Consider the following 19,010-nt stretch of genomic DNA (forward strand, 5'->3'; position numbering starts at 1 on the left):
CAGAAAGCTTTTCAGCCTGGTGCCTGTCCCACTTTTCTTCCTTTTACTGGAAAAGGAAGCTGAATTGCAGCACTGAACACCCCATGACTTGGGCGTTTAGTACGCAAACTTCAAGTGGCATGGCTTTGAGCATAGGTACGATCAGATGTACGTTATTTAAGAAGGGGCTCAAGACACAAAGATGTTGAATTCATCTTTTAACTCAATGTGCGACAAGGTGTTAAATAATTTTTTTAAAATAGATAACGAATGACTCTTTGTCTGTCTGTAGGAGACAGTTTGTATATTTTATTGAGATATCACTCCCTAAATGAACTAATAGCCTCAGAATTCACAGATACTTATCATGTATCAAGTAAAGGTGCTGCATTCTTACAACTGGTGACAACTTCTGCAGGATGAAGGGGAATTTGTCTTTAGCCAAATAAAGCAACCCGGCAGCATGGCAGTCCCTTGCTGACAGAACTGACAACATTCTACCTTTCAGCAGTTGAGGCTTTATTCATGTCTTGAAGACACTCCTGAGAATTGAGTGAAGCTATGAAGAAAAGGTATTTAGTGATGATTTGCGAAGCACCTCCACAGTCTTAAAGCCTGTGACTAAAATCAAGTATAATTTAAGGCAGTGTTGAAAAGGGCCCTCGTACTGGCTGTTAGGCCTGCTGTGGGGTTGCCCTTCCTCAGGATGTTTCTCAGACTCCTAAAGTCAGAAGCCTACCCAGACTTTTTCATGCAGAGCAGGGCAAACAAATTACCTTGTTGGATGGTTGGGAAAAGAAAGTGATTGGTAGTTATTACCTGTAGTGTTTTACTCTCTAATTCTGCTAGCCAAACTGCAAATTCTGGCTGTGTTTATGCTCTGCTTTAGAAAAGTAGTCAGATTTGATTTAGATGTTTCAAAAAATGTCAGACTTGTAACTCCCTCTGGCCTAGTTTCCATTCTGCAGATCATCTTTTGCCCTTACCTTTACACTCTTCATTCTCAATCTAACGGTTGTGTAATGCCACTATAGAGACACAGGACCTCAAAGATCTGGGAAAAACACTTGCTGTTCTGGACAACCATTCAGTTCTTATTTTTCCCTCTCGGTTATATACATAGCTTTTTTGCTGGAATTCAGCTATCTTTGGATTGAGCACGAAGACTCCTTGCAGAAAAAAGAAACAGTGAGTTAAAAGCATCAAATTAACGCTACTCATGGGTTGTAAACTCATCCTTTTCTTACCTAATGCCCTTTCCCAAGGGCATTCTTGCGCTAGTCTCTGCTGTGAGAGAGGATTTATAGGAGCTTATAAAACCGAAACTGGGCATATAAGTAATATTGTCATCTTGTGTCAAAGAGATTTCGATACTTGTTTCCTTCCAACAGTTTGCCCAGAATTTTCTCCAGCCATTATAAGGATTTAGATGTCATTTCAGCTGCAGTCTTGAAGCACTACGGCAATAGGAGAGCAAAACAGCAAAAGAAGCTAAAAAAAAAAAGGTGTGAATTTATCACTTGACCTTTTTACATTAATTATGAAAGATTAAGGCAATAATATGAGAGTCACAAATAAAATGAAGTACAAAGCTATATTTTTGTAGGTAAGATGGGTATTGCAAATACAGAGTATTGGAGCATATGTATGTGCAGTAAAACCTGCCTGTTACCAATTAATGTTTAATAACCTTTACCTTCAGAGTGAAGAAAACCTGTCACTGTGTACTGCCTGTTCCCTGTCTTCAGCTATGCTGCATGTAAAGGCGTGTGCTATATTATGAGAGAGATAGTATGTATATCTCTGTGCAGGCTTGCACATTTGTAAAGGCAGAAAACTAATACAGTGTCATTTTATGTTGTCAGTGGAGAGCTCACCTGTGAGTCATTACATTGTTTGAAAAGTTTTCACAAGGAGTGCTACAAAACAGTTGGAATTAAATTGTCTTGGGTTATGTTTTTATTCATGAGAGAGACGAAAGCTCTGCTTCTGAATAAGCTTAAACCTTGTATGACACCTTTCTGTGCTGACGTTGCTTATTCTTGCCTTCACCCCAGGCACTTCTGTGTGCTTCTTGCAGCCTGATGAGATGTATCATTGTTACTTCTCTTGTTTTATCTTCTGCAAAAGTGCTGTACAGAAGGTGCAGAATTCCCCTTGTAGGAGGAATAGGGAATGACACAGGAGTTGTGTCACTGCAGCTCACTCTGTGCTCGGACACTTTGCCCTTGCCAGCCTTGCAGCTTGCTCTCCCTGTTTGGAAGGAGGTAGCTGTGACCATGGCTCCTTGCCCTGGGGCACCCTGCACTGCCTCCCAGGTATGTTATTATTTCTAGGGGTAAATTTAGACTATGTACTCATCTATTACTGCCAGTGTATTAAGTTCAGTATCTAAAGTATCTGTTTAGTACCTAAATTGAGTATCTGACAGTGTCTAAAGAGGGACTGTGAGAAAGAAGGGAACAGACTTTTCAGGAGGATCTGTTGTGATAAGACAAAGAGAAATGGTTTCAAATGATAAGAGAGGGGATTTAGTTTGGATATAAGGAAGAAGTTTTTTACACTAAGGGTAGTGAGGCACTGGAACAGGCTGTCCAGAGAAAGGTGGATGCCCTGTCCCTGGAGACATTCAAAGTCAGGCTGGACAGGGCTCTGAGCACCTGATTCAGTGTAGGTGTCCCTGTTCATTGCAGGGGAGTTGGACTAAATAGCCTTTAAAGGTCCCTTGCCACACAAACCATTCTATGATCCTATTAGCTGTACTTCAGTGAGGGAATGGGAATGCTAGAAAAAAAGTGAAGAGAGGACAAGATTGTTTTCCAGTATTAAAACCCAGACTAATGCAAGTCTTCAGGAGTCCAGTTAATGCAGTTGATGCAGTTTTGTCACAAAGCATCAACCCTACAGAACTGGTAGGTCTGGCTGACGATAGGAGAAGAGTAAATCCCAGCACTGGAAACTGCTGTTGAGTCAAATATACCCTGAAGTAAAAGGAAACAATTCCTTAGCAGTGAGGATAATTAAACTATAATGCAGTGTGTTAAATAGGAGTGGGTATGTTACAAAGCCACATTAGTCCCAGTGCTGCAAGAAGATTTGCATTTACTGCAGCAGCTGTTTGCAGGGTGGAAGGTCTCTTGGATGTGGTGTCAGAGCCACCAGTTCCATCAGCTGACTTCACGGACAAGTGCTGAAATGCCCCCAGAGAACACAGTTGTAACACTTGCAGCCCTATATTACAGGCAGTAATTATAATCAATTGTTGGAGTTCAGCCTTTCTGCTGGTGATGTGAGATGTGGATTTCCATACCCTCCCAAGTACAGTTGGCTAGGTATGTGGTATGTTTTCAAGTTCATTCCTTCTCCCCTGCATTTTTTCTTCATAAAGGACTGGCTGTGCTGGAGACAGTGGCTGGATGTGTGTGTCAGAGCTTAGAGACTGGGATCACTTGGGTTTGTTTTACAGTGGACACCTGATTAAGGAAATTTAAGTCAGAAGAAAGAACTTTTTTAGGTTTAAGTCACTGGGAGCTTACACTGTCATACTGACTTACACAGATCATCTGGGTAGATCTCATCATATGGGTTATGGGAGTTTACTTCAAAAACACATTCCTATTTGAAGCAAACACTAATGCAGCTGCAGCTTCTGAGATCAGTGTTATATTCATCTTCTGTCTTTTTCATCTCAAGCCACATGTATGGCCTTTGTTTGAGGATCTCACACCAAATGTAATGTCTAGTAATAGAAAGACAAGACAGTCAAATGGTCCCTGTTGCCTGAAAGCTGTGAAATCCTAAATACCAAAGAGTTTTTATACACCTGAATTAGTAAGCGTTCAACCCAGCAGAAGAGACTGGGCAGGAGTATCACTGCTTTCAGCTGCTCTTGCTTTATTACTGATCAGCTGTTTTCATGGTAACATCAGCATGGGCTGGGAAGGTCAGATGGGCAATTTTCAGGGAAGAGGATGTACACAGTGTCAAGAGGTCTTTATATTGCTTACAAGTAGGAGGAGGTTCTCATTCTGCTCTCAGGAGTAGTGATTTCCAAGGAATCAAAATGAGAGCATTGTAAACAGCAGCCAGTGGAACTGAGTGCCAGAATCCAATCCACAACCTGTAACTATCTCCACTCACTGGAAATCAGATGTGCAAGGAAACACAGTTAGAACAAGATATTCTGCTTGTCTTTATCTATTTTCAGATATTTTCTGTTGTTTGCTGTGTAGTACTGCATTTTTGCAAAATACAGGGTGAAACTATAGTAAGAATAAAAAATGCCCAACTTACTAATCACAGTGGTGTGTACCTCTCCTGTGACTTTAGCCTGAGTTTCAAATTCAAAAAATGTCTTTCTTGCCAGTAACTCTGGGGGGGGGAAAGAAATGAATATATGACTGGGTACAGCCCATGGACTGTGGACTGTAGTGTAGTGTTCTAAAAAAAAAAGAAAAATAATTTTTCAAGAAAGACCACCATCATGAATGGTGTGAATGCTGCAGGTTGGCAATACTGTGACCATTGTGTTAATTTCTAATCATTAATTACTAATTATTTTACTGAAACCATTCTTTTTGCTGCAAAGTTTATCAGAATTGCCTCCTGATATGCAAGTTGGTATGGTAATCACAACATAATTTAAACTATTACATTAATTTTAGAGCCAGACTCCATCAAAGTAAACTTTGTATTTCTTATTAATTCAAGCAGTCTCTTGACAGTCTTTTAAACTCCACATGCATTTGGTGAGATCTGAATCTCTGCTGATTCTTTTTAAGTATAATTGTACTTTACAGCAAGTAACTCTCAATCCCTTTGATCACTAAAGCATGCTGCCTCGTACGTTCACAAGCAGATCCAACAGACACCCGTGAAACCAGCAACATTTGGTGTTTCAGATGTTAAGTTTGTTGCTCTGGCACTGCTAGAAACTTGGACCCATTTGAATCCAAACTCTCACCAGAGCTGTTTGAGTGAATTCATCCAAAAGGGAACTTATCAAAACCAAAGTGTTTCACACTGGGGGAAAATAGAATTTGAATATAGAGCAGATGGACTTGAAAGTGACCTTCTCCCCTTCTTTCTTCCACCTCCCTCAGAAACAATTCCCTACACTACTTCTTCCCACCCACACAGTGCTTTTTATTTGATTAAAATTTCCAAGATGTAAGGCACATTTTCCGTTCACAGAGTTATTTGTTTGGTACCTTACAAAAACAGATGTTCATACTCTAGTTCTGTCTTTGCAGGCTGATCTTATTCCTTCCCATAAGTAATGTTGTATGGAAACTGTGATATGTAAGGAGCTGGCCAGGCTGGTAGGTGTGAGGCTGTAGCATGGCAGGGTCTTCAATTCAAAGTTCTACAGCAGTGTGCTAATATCCATGTTAGCTCAGTAGTGTAGGATGGCAATGACAATAGGTAAAAAGTCTGAGATAAGGTATTGCGTTACATGAGTCATGCGTTACATGTGCACTGGAATGATGTTTATTTCACTCTGTCCTATCATACATTGGCTGGTGGGAAGAGAAGTCACGTTACAGTGTAGAATTAGCTTGTTCTTGTCCCATACTGCAGAGATAAAAAGCTGTGGGTGAAGGAGAATAATAATTTTTTTCCCCAGTTCAGTGTCAGTGCTTCTTTGTGATGGCCACAGTCCTCTTCCTCGTTGATTTAAGGCGTTCACAAGTATTTACTGCTTTCAAACCTTTACATTTATTAAATAATTAAATAATAAGAATAAAAAGGAAAGTAGGAGAATAAAGAAAATAAGAATAAAATTTGGAAAACAGAAAACCTAACGTATTTCACACGGTGTAGCTGTTCAGATGTAGGAGTTGTTAGCTTGATCAGAATAACTTCCCAAGTGAAAGGAGGATGTTCTGGTACTTGGAGAAGCGTAAGGCACTTAACAGCACGGTCCTTTTTGGCAAGAGGTAGGCTAGGACACTGCATCCTTCTTCATAATTGCAAGCTCATCACTATCAAGTGGCAGGTGATTATGACTGCTCCCAAGAGCTCAATTCAAAATGGAATTGGAAAAGTGAATATATATCTTCCTCATGAATAGCAAATGTTCAAACTCTTAGTGAAGGTTGAACTCTTTTCAATAGTTTGTTTTAGTGATTAAGGACGGTGGTGACATCTGTGATTTTCAAGAGTGATCATATAATTTGGCACTGCTGTCAGTCTCTGAACTTTCAGGCAAGACATGGTGAAAGGCTGTTGTGGAGATGTGCAGAGAAAGTCACTCTCATTTTTTGTTATATTTCAGATGGAATGGAATTTGACTCTTTCAGCTAATTTTTTTCTTCATGTGTGTGAGAAATCATAACTGAACTGGAATGTATGGAATATACATACAAAGTCTCCACAGATGTTTTTAACAGCAAAGTTAATTTCATGACACGTAATCCCAGAGGTTGTATTAGATTGTTTGTCACTGTAAATTTTCAAATCAAGTTCAGATGTTTATCTTTAACTTGTTGATAGGTCAACCATTGTCCTTGGACTTGAAATAGGAACCCACTGACTGAAGTCCCTTGCTAAGCAGACGAGACCAAATGATCACAAAGCTCCTCCTACCTCTCAGCTTAAAAATCTAATTTCCCTGATATATAAAGCCAAATTATTGCTCAATTACTCTTAAAGTAGTATAAACCTCTTTACTTCTATATTTACTTGAATGGATTCATGTGGATAGACCTGTGGTTATTTTCATCTTGCTTGTATGAGATAGTAGTTGCTATTGTATCATCTTTAATAATGCGTATGTTTGAGGGGAGTGAGTCTATTCTAGTTAGTAAGGATTGAAAGGCCACACCAAAGACTGCAATGAACTCTCTGAGCACAAAAGAGCATAGATGCACTCAGTTTTTCACGGCCTATCCACTTCAGATCTAATATTTGTTTTGTTCCTGGTCTACAGTAGGGTAGACAGTGCCAGGCTGCTTCACACTGAAAGCATTCGTAATATATTTCTCTGTGGCTATGTGATTTGTGATTTTGCATGGACACTGAGATACATCTTTAATTATGGGATGCTTCTTCTGATTTAACTATTGATAATTAACTTCCCAATTTTTTAGCTGTGAATAAACACCAGAGCCACAAAAGCACTGTTGTATATTATGAGTTTTACTAATTGAGCAAAACAGTATTTGTTAATTGCTCCTTTTATGCACATCCTAAAACCAGAAGTGCGTAAGTAGCTCTGGGACATTAATTTTAAACACAATTAAAACAGCATATCCTGTTAGCAGTTGTTCTCCATGCATTGTTTTGATATTGATGGGCCTAGATCCGAATACGGTAATTAAAAGGAACTACTGTTATTATTGATCCCACAGATAAACAAATCTCAATTGCGTACTGTGAACTGGTTAATCAAGTTTATTTAACGTGTTGCTGGTGATTCATCCCAGTGATTGTGCTACATAGCTCTTTATGTGAGCCTAGCAGTATAATGATTCTGGCTGTCTCCAGTTTCTCAGTTGCAAAAGGAGTTTCATTAATTCTTTTAAATAAACATGGGTAGCACCTTAAGGCATGGCATTGTGACATACACTAATTAAATCCAGTTTGGGACCAAGAGCTTCTCACTCCAAGTAAGAATGTATTTTGAGATTGTGCAATTCTGACTGCTGTTTTCATGAAATGGTGTGGTCCCAAAAAGCAGCAGAGACAGCTGTGTTTTGTGTGAAGCTGGGTGGGTTCCTTTGTTCGGCTCTGATGATATTAAAGCGTCCCACATTTTGACTCACTTTTTGCCAGTTCTCTTTAATCTTTTTTGAGACTACTTATGCAGCCATGGGCATTGTCCTGAGGAAGCACCCACTTTCCAAGTCACACAATCATGACCAAATAAGCAATTTCTCCTAGATCACCTTTGCTCAGGTCCCTTAAACAGCATTAGCAGTACCATCTACCATCTCTCGCAGCAGTGGTAACGTCTTGCATCTCCCATGGAAGCATCAAACCTGCTTAAAGTTGTACGGTACATAGCCTTTTGGTGTTACATGGCTCTTGGTAGGAGCCATACTGATCTCCAGAACTAACCCTGTTGATGTACAGCATTGCAGACATGCTTTGCTTGTAGGCATTTGTAGCCAAGCATGTTTTGTGCTTGCCACTGCATTATGTCAGGATTGGGTCTTTATTTAAAGACCCTTGGCCCGCTCAGTCTCAGTTTCTGAGCCCTGTCTATAGATGATGTCTTGATACAGCTTTCACATTGCAACTGCGCTGATTCTCTTTTCCCACCAGGGATTTGTGAGTTATTTTTTTAGTTCACAGAGTCAGTGCTCAATGATCCCTCAGTGCCTGATATTCCTGTATGAGCCCTCATCTCCTTCCAGCTGGCTAAGCGTAAGTCATAATGCTTGTCCAGACTCTGGAAAACCTTGGTGTTAAAGGCACATTCCTCAGTATCACAAAAGGCAACATCAGATAAGTGGGCTGGCTGGCCAGCACTTCTTGTACTAAAGTAGTCCCCGGTCAAAATCAGCAGAGATTAACCGAAGGCCAGTAAAAACAGTATCTAAATACAGTGTACATCACACTATTTTCTTAAAATTGTGGAGCAACTTAAGGAGTATTCTGTTGGGAACATTGTACTGCAGACCTTAAATAGCAATGCTAATGTTTAGATTGTATTTTCATCATTTCTGTGCTTTCCGTGCCAGATTTCTGGGACTTTTGCCAGGTTCCTAGACAATACAGAATTAATTGTTAAGAAGAAAAATAAATATTTGTTAAGCGGTAGAGAATATGCATGTCTGATCTAATGCACAATAGTTTTGTGCATTTATTAATTGTTAATAGTAATTCACTGTAATTCACAATTTTTCTGTCTGGAAGGGGGAGGATCGAAGCATGAAGGGAGTGAATTTCCTTCAGCTTCTGTGTCTAGTTTATATATATGCGTGTGTGTGTGTGTGTGTGTGTGTGTAAACAAGCAATATTTCTGCATTTAGTAATCCAAGTAGACAGGATGACATTTCTGCCAGATAGAGAAGTAGAAAATGTAGGAGAATTTTCCTTGCCTGCCTGGACTGTGTGGTTGAGGCATGATTTCAAGAAATTTTGCTGATGCTGAACTGAAAGTGAGTGTTGAAGAAAGCTTGGAAGTCCAGATGACACAAGGTCTGTTTAAAAAGACAGCCGAGATAGTAACTGTTATCTGATGTTGCAGTATGAGGTTGATTTGAATGAGAAATTGCTCATTCTTAGTATTACTTCAGTAATACTTTGCTCTTAGCCTAATTCGGAAGGATAACAAGAAAGGCTTTGTTTTTAGTTATGTCAGCAGTAAAACTAGGGAAAATGTGGGTCTGCTATTAAATTATGTGGATGCCCTGGTAATGGGATGCTGAAAAGGTGGAGATACTGAATGTCTTCTTTGCTTCTGTCTTTACTACAAAGACTTTCCCTTGCGAATCCCAAGACTCCGGAGGTAAGAGAGAGACTCTGGGGAAGACTTCCCTTTGGTCAAGAGGGATATGGACAGAGATCATCCAGCTGAAATCAGTCCGTACAAATCCATGGGCCCCAGTGGAATGTGCCCACATGTGCTGAAGGAGCAGGCAGAGGTGACTGCTGAACTGCTCTATCATCTTTGAAAGGTCTTGGAGAACAGAAGAGGTGTCTGAGGATTGGAGGATAGCCAGTATCTCTCCAGTCTTCAAGAAGGGCAAGAAGGACTATCTGGGAAAATACTGTCCCTGGAAAGGTGATAGAACAACTTGTTCTGGATGCTATTTCCAAGCAAGTGGAAGAGAAGATTATCAGGAGTAGTCAACATGGATTCACCAAAATGCTTGACCAACCTGGTAGCCTTCTGCAATGTCATCACTAGCTGGGTAGATGGAAGGAGAGCAGTGGATGTGGTGTACCTTGACTTTCAGCAAGGTGTTTGACACTGTCTCCCACAGTGTGTTTATAATGAAGCCTAGAAAGTGTGGAATTGATGCATGGACAGTGAGGTATGTAAAGAAGTGGCTGACAGGCAGAGTTCAGAGGGTTCTGATCAGTGACACAGACTAGTTGGGGGTCTGTAACTAGTGGTGTTCACCAGGGGTCAGTGCTGGCTCTGGTCTTGTTCAACATCTTCATCAGAGAGCTGGATGATGGGATAGAGTCAACTTTCAGCAAGTTTCCTGATTATATGAAGTTGGGAGGAGTGGCTGACAATGCCGGAAGACTGTGCTGCCATTCAGTGAGACCATAACAGGTTGGAGAGTAAGGTGGAGGTTCAGCAAGGGCAAGTGTATAGTCCTATTTATAGGATATAAATAGGGGATATAAATAGGATATAAATAGGCGAGGAATAACCACATGCATCAGTACAGGTTAGGGGCTGACCTGCTGGAAAGGAACTCTGCAGAGAAAGACCTGGGGTCCTGGTGGATAACAGGGTGGACGTGAGCAGCAGTGTGCCCTTGTGGCTGAGAAGGCCAATGGTAACCCAAGGAGAATAAAAAAAGCATGGCCAGCAGGTTGAGGGAGATTATCCTCTCCCTTTACTCTGCCTGGTGAGGCCACATCAGAAGTACTGTGTCCAGTTCTGGGCTCCCCTGTTTAAAAATGACAGGGATTTCCTAGAAAGAGTTCATTGCAGGGTGACAAAGATGATGAAGGGGCCTGGAGCATCTCCCGTATGAGAAAAGGCTGAGAGACCTGGGGCTGTTCAGCCTAGAGAGGATAAGACTGAGAGGGCATCAGATCGAGGTTTGCAAACATCAAAGTGCAGAAGGCAATTGGACGAGGCCAGACTCTTTTCAGTGTTGTGTAGTGATAGGACAAGGAGCAATGGCAAAAAACTGGAACACAGAAAGTTCCACACAGATATGCAGAACTTTACAGTGAGTGTGACAGAGGAATCGTAGAATGGCCTGGGTTGAAAAGGACCTCAAGGATCATCTAGTTGCAACTCCCCTGCCATGGACAGTGTCACCACCCACTAGACAGGCTGCCCAGATCCACATTCAGGCATTGAATACCTATGGGGATGGAGCATCTACAGCCTCCAACTGGGCCTCCAATCTCCAACTGGAACAGGCTGCCCAGATAGGTGGTGAAGTCTCCTTTGGAGACATTCAAGACCTACCTGGATGCCTACCTGTGTGACCTACTGTAGAGAACCTCCTTTAGTGGGGGGGCTGGACTTGACCACCAGAGGTCCTTTCCAGTCCCTGCAATTCTGTGATTCTGAGTTATGATCCTGATAGAATAATTCGGTCTGGTATTCTCTCCTAAATCAACACATGTGGCATCTGATGAAATCTGTGAGATTTTGTATTGTACGTCATTAATTTTTTTTGCATTGAAGCCCAGTGGATCTGTCGATTCTCAGACAGGCTTCCTGCTTCTGATCTGCCAAAAGAGAATTAGTTATATGTTTCTATATGTTTTGCTACTGAGTCTTCAGAATCCCTCTTAACTGAAGCCCCTGCTTACATATTGCTACCATTCATTTTTATTGGCTTCGCTAAAGTTGAATTCCTGTATCTTGATTTTCCCTAATTCATTCTCCAAGCAGCTTGAAAGAATTCAGCTGAAAACAAAACCTCAAAGCGCTTATATAATGAATTACTTCTAAGCTAGACGCTAGAAAAGACAGAGGAGCATTTATCAGGAATGCTTGTGGGCTTGGTGGTTACGAGCTTAAAAAAATATTCGGTGGAAAAGCTTTTGTCCCATGACAGAGATTTGAAAGGCTTCGGCTTCGGATTCCAGGGGAGGCTCAGGCCTGTAATCACGTTTGAAATGTTCCCTTTCAGAAGGCTGGCCGGCTGCACGGGAAGCGAGCCGGCTCGGGGCTGCCTGCGGCCGAGCCCATCACCTGTTGGGGCCCAGCGGAGGAGGGCTCGGATCAGCCTCCCGGGACGGCTCCGCCGCCCACCCGGCCCGGGGCTCCCGGGGACTGAGCGTCGGGAGGGAGCCGGCCCGAGCCCCAACCCCAGCACCAGCCCTGCCCGCTGCGCTTCCCGGCTTGGAGAGATCGGAGCCTGGGCGGTAGGCAGGGACAATGGAGGAAAATGAAAGCCAGAAACTTGAGCTGTGCCTGGCTTGTTCAACAGACAGCAGGCAGATGAAGGGTAAGTAAGGGGGAGCAGGAAGAGGGAGTTGCATTTAACTGTGCCCCTCGTTGCTGCTTTTAGTAAGTGAAGGGAATGCATGGGGGAAAAAGAAAAAAGAAAAAGAAAACAACAACAACAACAAAAAAGTGTGTCTTTCACGTGCTGAAGGCTCTTGAGGTTTCCCTAAGTCTGGAAGCGTGGCTGTGCACCTCCGTGCAGGCTCGGGAGCGGGCAGCGCGGCTGTCAGCCCGCAGCGCCGGGGCAGGGCAGCAGCACTGCGGCGTAACAGCGGAGCTGGGAGCACTTTTCACTCGGGGGTTGCTTTAAATCGCCACAGATCTCGGCGAGGTCGGGGTACTGCTGTGGGGGAGCCTAGCCAAGGACGCTTTTGCACAATCTGTATTGCACCATGTTTTATCTGAAAGCGAGCTAAACTGCGAGTTGGGGAGTGCTGCGAGGGACGGTCCACGTGGAGCGTGCGGCTCAGGTAGCACGGGGTGCCTAATCTAATCGGCATCTGCTGCAGTGTTTGTGGAACACCTGTAGACGTTCTTGGTTCATGTGCATTGTATTCCTCATAGACACTTGAAGAAAAGTTGTGTTGCTGTCCTTCCGTTAAATAAGCAGTCTGTACATGTGGTTCTAAAACTCACACAGCTCTGTGTGTTGTACCAGAAAACATTGCATAGAGAATATGGAAGTTCTGTTTCTCGGAGGTTTCTTGGAAATGCCTTGCCTGACGCTCTTTTGACCATTTTTGAACTTTAAATAGTGGGGCAGTGTTCACCAGTGCTGTGTGTTCAATGGGAAGGAAACTTAAAGGATATGTCCGAGTAGGGGGGGAAGAAGAAATCCCTTAGTAATATATGTACAGGTGGTGTGAAGCTGACTAAGGTACATGTGGAGCTAGAAAGCTCAGCTCTGATCAGACCCATCTTCTGATTCTCCAAAAAATTTTAGTCTTGAACATTCATAACCAAGTTTAGTAGTTTTGGCCCATATCCAGTGGCTACATTTGAAAATTTATTTGGGAACAGATTTAATTGCAAAGGCAATCAAGTAGATAGGAATGATTCCCAATAATCTCAGATTTGCTGCCAGCGTATCATAGGTGGGTTTGATTCATGCTGTTAAAATGTATTCTTTTTTTAACCTTTAAACATTGTATATAGCATGCTTCAAGGCTCAGCTTCACAGTGCTAGAGTGTGAAGTGTGGGTTTGACCCACGCTTGTTGCTTTCTAAAATTATTCTGAAAATGTCCCTCTCTTATCACCTGGATTGCAAAACAGGAATGTTACTATTTTAACAAAACTTTGAGTAATGGAGCACAGTGACCTTTGTGGACTTCACAAAGGGTGTGACTTTGAAGAATTGCATACCAGATTTTCAAAAATAACTTCAAGTTATGGCATCTAGTCTTTCATGGTAATCTTCCTGATAATCCCAGGCAGAGTGCTTCTGTACTGCAGACCCGGATCTTTCCCATAGTCTTCATTTCATGACTACCTGCTGTAGTAATGGGCGAAGAATTCCTGATGTCAGTTTTAAGGTTAGAGCTGTATCTTAACTGTAAGGGTTACTTGAGGCTTTGGATAACCTGCTCTCCCCTCTGTCTGCTGAATTTGCTTTTTGTTGCCCTCTGGCTTTGCTACTCTACTGAACAAAAAAGACCTTCAGCTCTTAGCTTCTGAATGTGAGGGAGGGAGAGAAGGAGACAAGTTTATCTTGCACTTCTCTTGCTGTGTTTTCCATTGGCTTCTATTTACTCCTTTTCCAAGGAGTGTACTTGCTTAATTTATCCTTTTGCTACTCTTTGCTGTCATCTGGGAGCCATCACATGATCCTTCACACATTGCACAGTTATCTGTGGGGATTGATTTTCTAGGCCCATTATCTTCACTTCTAAGATATGGTCTGTTTGTCCATGCTGTTATTGAGCAACATTGGGATATAAAATAAGTCTTGTGTAGTTTCTCCTTGGAGTACTGTGGTGTGGATCTCTTACGTTCCAAGTTACACAAGGGGTATTTTACCATTCTTTCTCATCCTGGCCATGAAAATGATTTGTCAGTGTTTAGGAAGTGACCAAGAAGGAATTTTTAACTGACTACTAGGAAAAGATATTCAAATATCACACAGACTTTGGTTTACATTTCAGCCAAGGTGCATAGTATTATCCATGTTGATTTGTTTATTGCTGATTTGCATAGATTTGGGCAACAAAGCAGTGCAGCAGTTGCTGCACAGCAAGAAAGTCACGTGTTGATGTGTGCTGCAATACGGCAGGAGCGTGCTGAATGCCCAGGTCAGCTTGCTGGCAAGACTAGCAATTAGTTTGCATAGTTTGCATTCCTTTCTTTTCACTGCTATTTATACAGTATTTTCCTAACATATGAAAGAAAAATAATATTATTTGCTGATCTTTCTAATGTAGTATGTGAAAACTATGTTTTTTTTTTTTTTTTTTTTTTTTTTAATTCCTTCTCAAGGTTCCTTCCACCCATTAACCAATAATTCTAAAACAATTTGCTTGATATGTCTCATGTTTCAGATAATAAGCTTAAACTACTGAAATGACTGAAGTGAAGAGCTTGAGGGGGCTTTGCATGAAAGCATGCATAGTAGCTGAAATCCACTGAGAGTCATGAGCTCTCAGTTGTGCTTCTCAGTATAGCCATATTGAGGAAGTTCTTGCCACCAATCCAGTGGCTGAAACTGCTGCTGTGACAGTACTTTAAGTGTTGGTACAGAATTCCTGCATTCAGTTACTCACGCTCACACTCACTCCCTAGAGCTCTAAGGGATTTCCTTATTTCTGTCCAACACCTTCGTTCCAGAGTCTCAGCCTCAGGGATACAACCTCTGTGCTCTCAGTGCAACAGATTAGAGATGGTAAATTCCAGCCAGCACCATCCCACCTCTTTTTTTCTCCCATTTAAAATCCACTGAAGTGACTGTGCAGCTTTCAGAAACCATTTTGACTGAGTGCATCTGAAATTGCCACTCTTGCTTTTTGCAAGCAAAATGCTCTCTTTTTTTGGCACTTTTTTCAAAGTAGCCAAGTGTAACTGACAGTAGGTGGTCTGAATGCTCAGCAAACAGGGAGGGTGGATGTTGTTTATTGTTGTGCTTGGAAAGGTTAAATGGTAGCATGAAGAGTGTGTGTGTTCATATGTATTTAGGTTGTCAGAATTGTTCTTGCTCAAAATGAGTGAGTGGTGGCCTATGATGTATGCAGTTCTGGGCCTTATCCATCCACCACAGGAAGAAAGCAGACTGAGGAAAGAAACCTCACTTGAAAGCCTACAGCATCCTGCGGTTTGTTCCACCAGTTCTCAGGTGAAATAATGTGGGGCTGTGCAGTGATCTGCATCCACACTGTCCTCCAACAGCTGTCCCATGCTGTGTCTCCAGTGATAGAGATTTGAGGCCACATACGAACAAAACTTCCCATGAGCCAAAGCTGTTTCCAAAGCAGTGTCTGAACCTGTGTTCCTCAAAACAAAGTGGCAACTTGCAGCCAGGGCTTCTGTTTTCTGTTCCCGTTGTAAGATAAATTCCCAGATGCGAACAAGACAATGTTGGTACTTTGGAGGCCATGAACATTACAGGGACCTTACAGAAACATGCAGGATTTTGGAGGCCCAGTCCTGTTGGACCAAAGCAATGGCTTCCCCTTTTAAAGTGGTGGGACTTCACAGAGCTCCATCAGTGGAGTCTTTTCTTTATCACCAGGCTTGATGTTATGTGGGACTTGGCAGACAAATGGTAGCGTGCGCCAGGAGGCAGAATAGTACTCAGTATGAAATCCTCAGGCAAGTGGTGGGCAGCCTGTCAAGCTGACTGAGTGAACCATAAAAAGAAGAGGGTAGGTGCCTGCAAACTCCAAATAGCAGTGCCGTATGAGTGGCAGCACCTGGGGGGCCTGTCACCAAAAGCAGAAAGGGCTTTGAGTGGAAAAGTGACAGAAATGGGGATGTATAAAAACCACGCAGAGAAAGGGCCCTCCTGCTCCTGCAGAGTGGCTGCTAAGGGTTAACATTACTGTGGGCGCCTGGGCCTACCCGGCACCCAGGGCTTGGAGGGGCCTTTTCAGTGCTTCTGGTTCAGGGCTTTTTTCTTCTTTGCTGACAAAAGATTAAGGGAATTTTCAAAGGTATTAGGTAACAAGGCTCCAGACTACACTTCGTTGTGCTCCAGAGGGTTCATGTTACACAGTTACCTGAAGATAAGCCAGCACTTACCTACCCTCTGTCTGCCTATCTCTTTGCAAAAGTAGTCATGGTCTTTGGTCTTAAGGCTGGTTTTAAAGTTGTAACATTTATCTGAAGCTTTGTTTGTTTGTTTTGTTTTTGTTTTAGTCTGTACATCACTCAAAACTTGGTTTTCTTTCTGTTTCTTGAGCAATTGTTTATTGAAAGAACAATGTTGTATTTTCCAGCCCGCTGTCCTGAGACGTATAAAATCCGAGGGAGATCCATGAAATTTAAAACCGTACCACAGTCAGAAATAGAGGAGGAAAAAAAAAAGCCACAAAACCCTCTTATTATTTCATAGGTGTTTCTGAGCATGTTGAAAACACACTGAAAAAAGATTAAGGATTTCAAATCTGCTTTGTCAAATGAATGTTCTATGTTGGTATCTTTGTGGGATATGAGTTACAGGGCCATTAAGGGTACTGGAGCTCTCTGAAGAACTCTGTTCCTTGCCCTGGAAAGAAAGCGTCCTGTGGGTTTTAAAGGTCAGGGAATGAGGGCCCTGTCAGATCTTCTTTTCAAGACACATAGTGGTAAAGATGATATAAAAAGAACATCTACTTTAATCATGTTCACTTTTCTGTGAGGTACTGCTGTGGTTCTGCATTGAAAATAAGTGCTGTGCTGAGCTTATATAAACAATTACATCCAGGCTTCTTATTAGAACATACGTATGCCTAATGATGCAGAACAAGCCATTGGACGCTACCAGACTTTTAAACTGACCTTGCTTTTTTATCAGTCTGATTATTTTCTTTTTCATATTGCAGTGAATATTGGGATTGTGTTCTTAAAATATTGTTTGCCTTTTTGGTTTTTGTTTTTCAGACCAGGCAAAACACAGTTTGCATTTAACATCACTAGATGATGCTGAATGCCTCCGATCTAAGGAGCTGCTTTCAACTCCGAACAGTCACGTTTCTAATTCCAAATCCACACGCAACATCCCTCGAAGACATACTGTAGGTGGCCCTCGCAGTTCCAAAGAAATACTGGGAATGCAAACCTCAGAAATGGACAGAAAGAGAGAGGCTTTTCTTGAGCATCTGAAACAGAAATATCCTCATCATGCTACAGCAATAATGGGACACCAGGAGAGACTGAGAGATCAGGTATGAAAATCAAATTTGTGTCTTGCTTTCTGTTAAAGAATGTTTATAACTGCTACCTCACTTTGACTGTGAGGTAGAAAATTGAATGTGTTAACCTCACTACAGAAGGTGAGAATCTAACAAAGAGTTTTGTGTTCAAAGTTGCCTAGGATTCAGATTCTCCTTTGAAATCAATAGAAACAGCAATAATAATCAAACTGTTCAAAATTACGTTGGAGTTGTTTGTTGAAACTGACATTTTTGAGGAGCTTTTCATTTTTTTTAGAATATACACAAAGAAAGGGATAAGGTGAGACTCTTGATCTTAGTATATGGATCTCCATCTACTTTTTCATAGCTGAGGGGAAAATATGGAACAGCTGTTAATTTTTGTTGTATTTTCACTATTGGCACCACTGCCTGGGAGAAAGAAAAATATCTGTAGACCATGTCTGTGTGCTTTAGCTGGCTCTGTTACCCTTTCACTTGCTTTCTTGGAGTCTGATTTGAGTCTTTTAATACAAACAGACTGGATGTATCCACAGGTATCTGCCTTCTCCAAACTGTCTTGAGATCAACACAAACCTGCCAGGGGTGTACCTTAAGGTGCTTTTCTTCTTGTGTGATTGCAAGGTCAGCAGGAAAAAGTTGATTTAGGGTTGGAGACGATGTGATGATACATTGATGTATTTCTCAGAACAGGTGGAGGCTGCTGTCACGCTGACCTGAATTTAGGGAATGCCACACAAGGGACTATTCACTGTGTGGCTCTGATTTTGAGTGAAAAGTTAAAGTTTAGTTTGCTAAACCTTGCAGACTGTGTTGTATTCCAAATACATTTTTTTAAAGGACCAGCAGAATGTAGACTTCACTGTTAAGTATCTTGTGCCCGTTGTTCTCAGTTTAAAAAATGGTTGACAGCAATTCTGTTGTAATTTCTTTTTTCCAAGTGTTTTCCAAGTATTTCCAAGGGTATTTCAGCACTGGCAGCAAATTAATTGTAACTAAGGAATAAAAACAGGTTGGCAAAGTACTGTACTCTGCTATGGGAGTGCTTATGAATTCCCAGTTTCTTTTGAAGCCTTCCAAGACTTTGGAGATCAGAGCAGTTGTCACTCAGTACCTCCCCCTTACAGCTTCTCTTTGACAGGGTCTCTCAAGATCCCAGGTGCTATCACTACTTCAGTAAGACTGCTAGAATTCATGTGTTTCCTGCTAAAATTGCTGCAAGACTTCAACTCTAATGAGAGTGATCTATTCCTTATTTTTAAAACAGCTTTCCTGCTTTCTTTTGAAAGTCTGGACTCCCCCACACACTTATCTCTTTCATGAACTCTAGTGACTGTGTGGAATGTGCCGGGTGGTGGATAAAGATAGCATACAAATTAAATAAAGGGGGTGGGAGCTGAAATTCAGAGATTAGATCTTCTAGAGTCATGTAAATATTTAGTTCCAGTGTTGCAGACACTGCAAACCCAGTTTGAACAGCCTACAGCATTACACCCTACACATTTTGTAATTTGATCCTTTTCTGAAGGCAATAAATTACAGAAGGAATGCAGTAACTGTTTCTGCTATTTGTTTAAAATGTGTCATCCT

The 19,010-nt window shown here is 41.8% G+C and overlaps 1 protein-coding gene across 9 annotated transcripts in view; it reads left to right on the top strand.

The window, feature by feature from the left end:
- Positions 1-19,010, top strand: part of KIAA1217 (KIAA1217 ortholog) — a 328,197-nt gene that overhangs the window by 142,469 nt on the left and 166,718 nt on the right. For 6 of the 9 annotated variants that reach the window (XR_006168407.1, XM_042816474.1, XM_042816476.1 and 3 more), the window contains exons 1-2: positions 11,996-12,080; positions 17,149-17,432. Coding sequence is in view for 8 of the 9 variants with exons in the window: in XM_042816474.1 (XP_042672408.1) it covers positions 12,011-12,080; positions 17,149-17,432 (354 nt within the window). In the remaining variant the exon portion in view is untranslated. Of the gene's footprint in view, positions 1-11,991; positions 12,081-17,148; positions 17,433-19,010 lie in introns of those variants that run through there. The other 3 variants (XM_042816485.1, XM_042816486.1, XM_042816479.1) reach the window with 3 other exon arrangements.

The sequence above is a fragment of the Centrocercus urophasianus genome, unplaced genomic scaffold (genome assembly GCF_019232065.1).
Source record: "Centrocercus urophasianus isolate 14NV4802_14NV808 unplaced genomic scaffold, USGS_Curo_1.0 seq_16, whole genome shotgun sequence".
In the NCBI taxonomy this organism is placed as follows: Eukaryota; Metazoa; Chordata; class Aves; order Galliformes; family Phasianidae; genus Centrocercus; species Centrocercus urophasianus.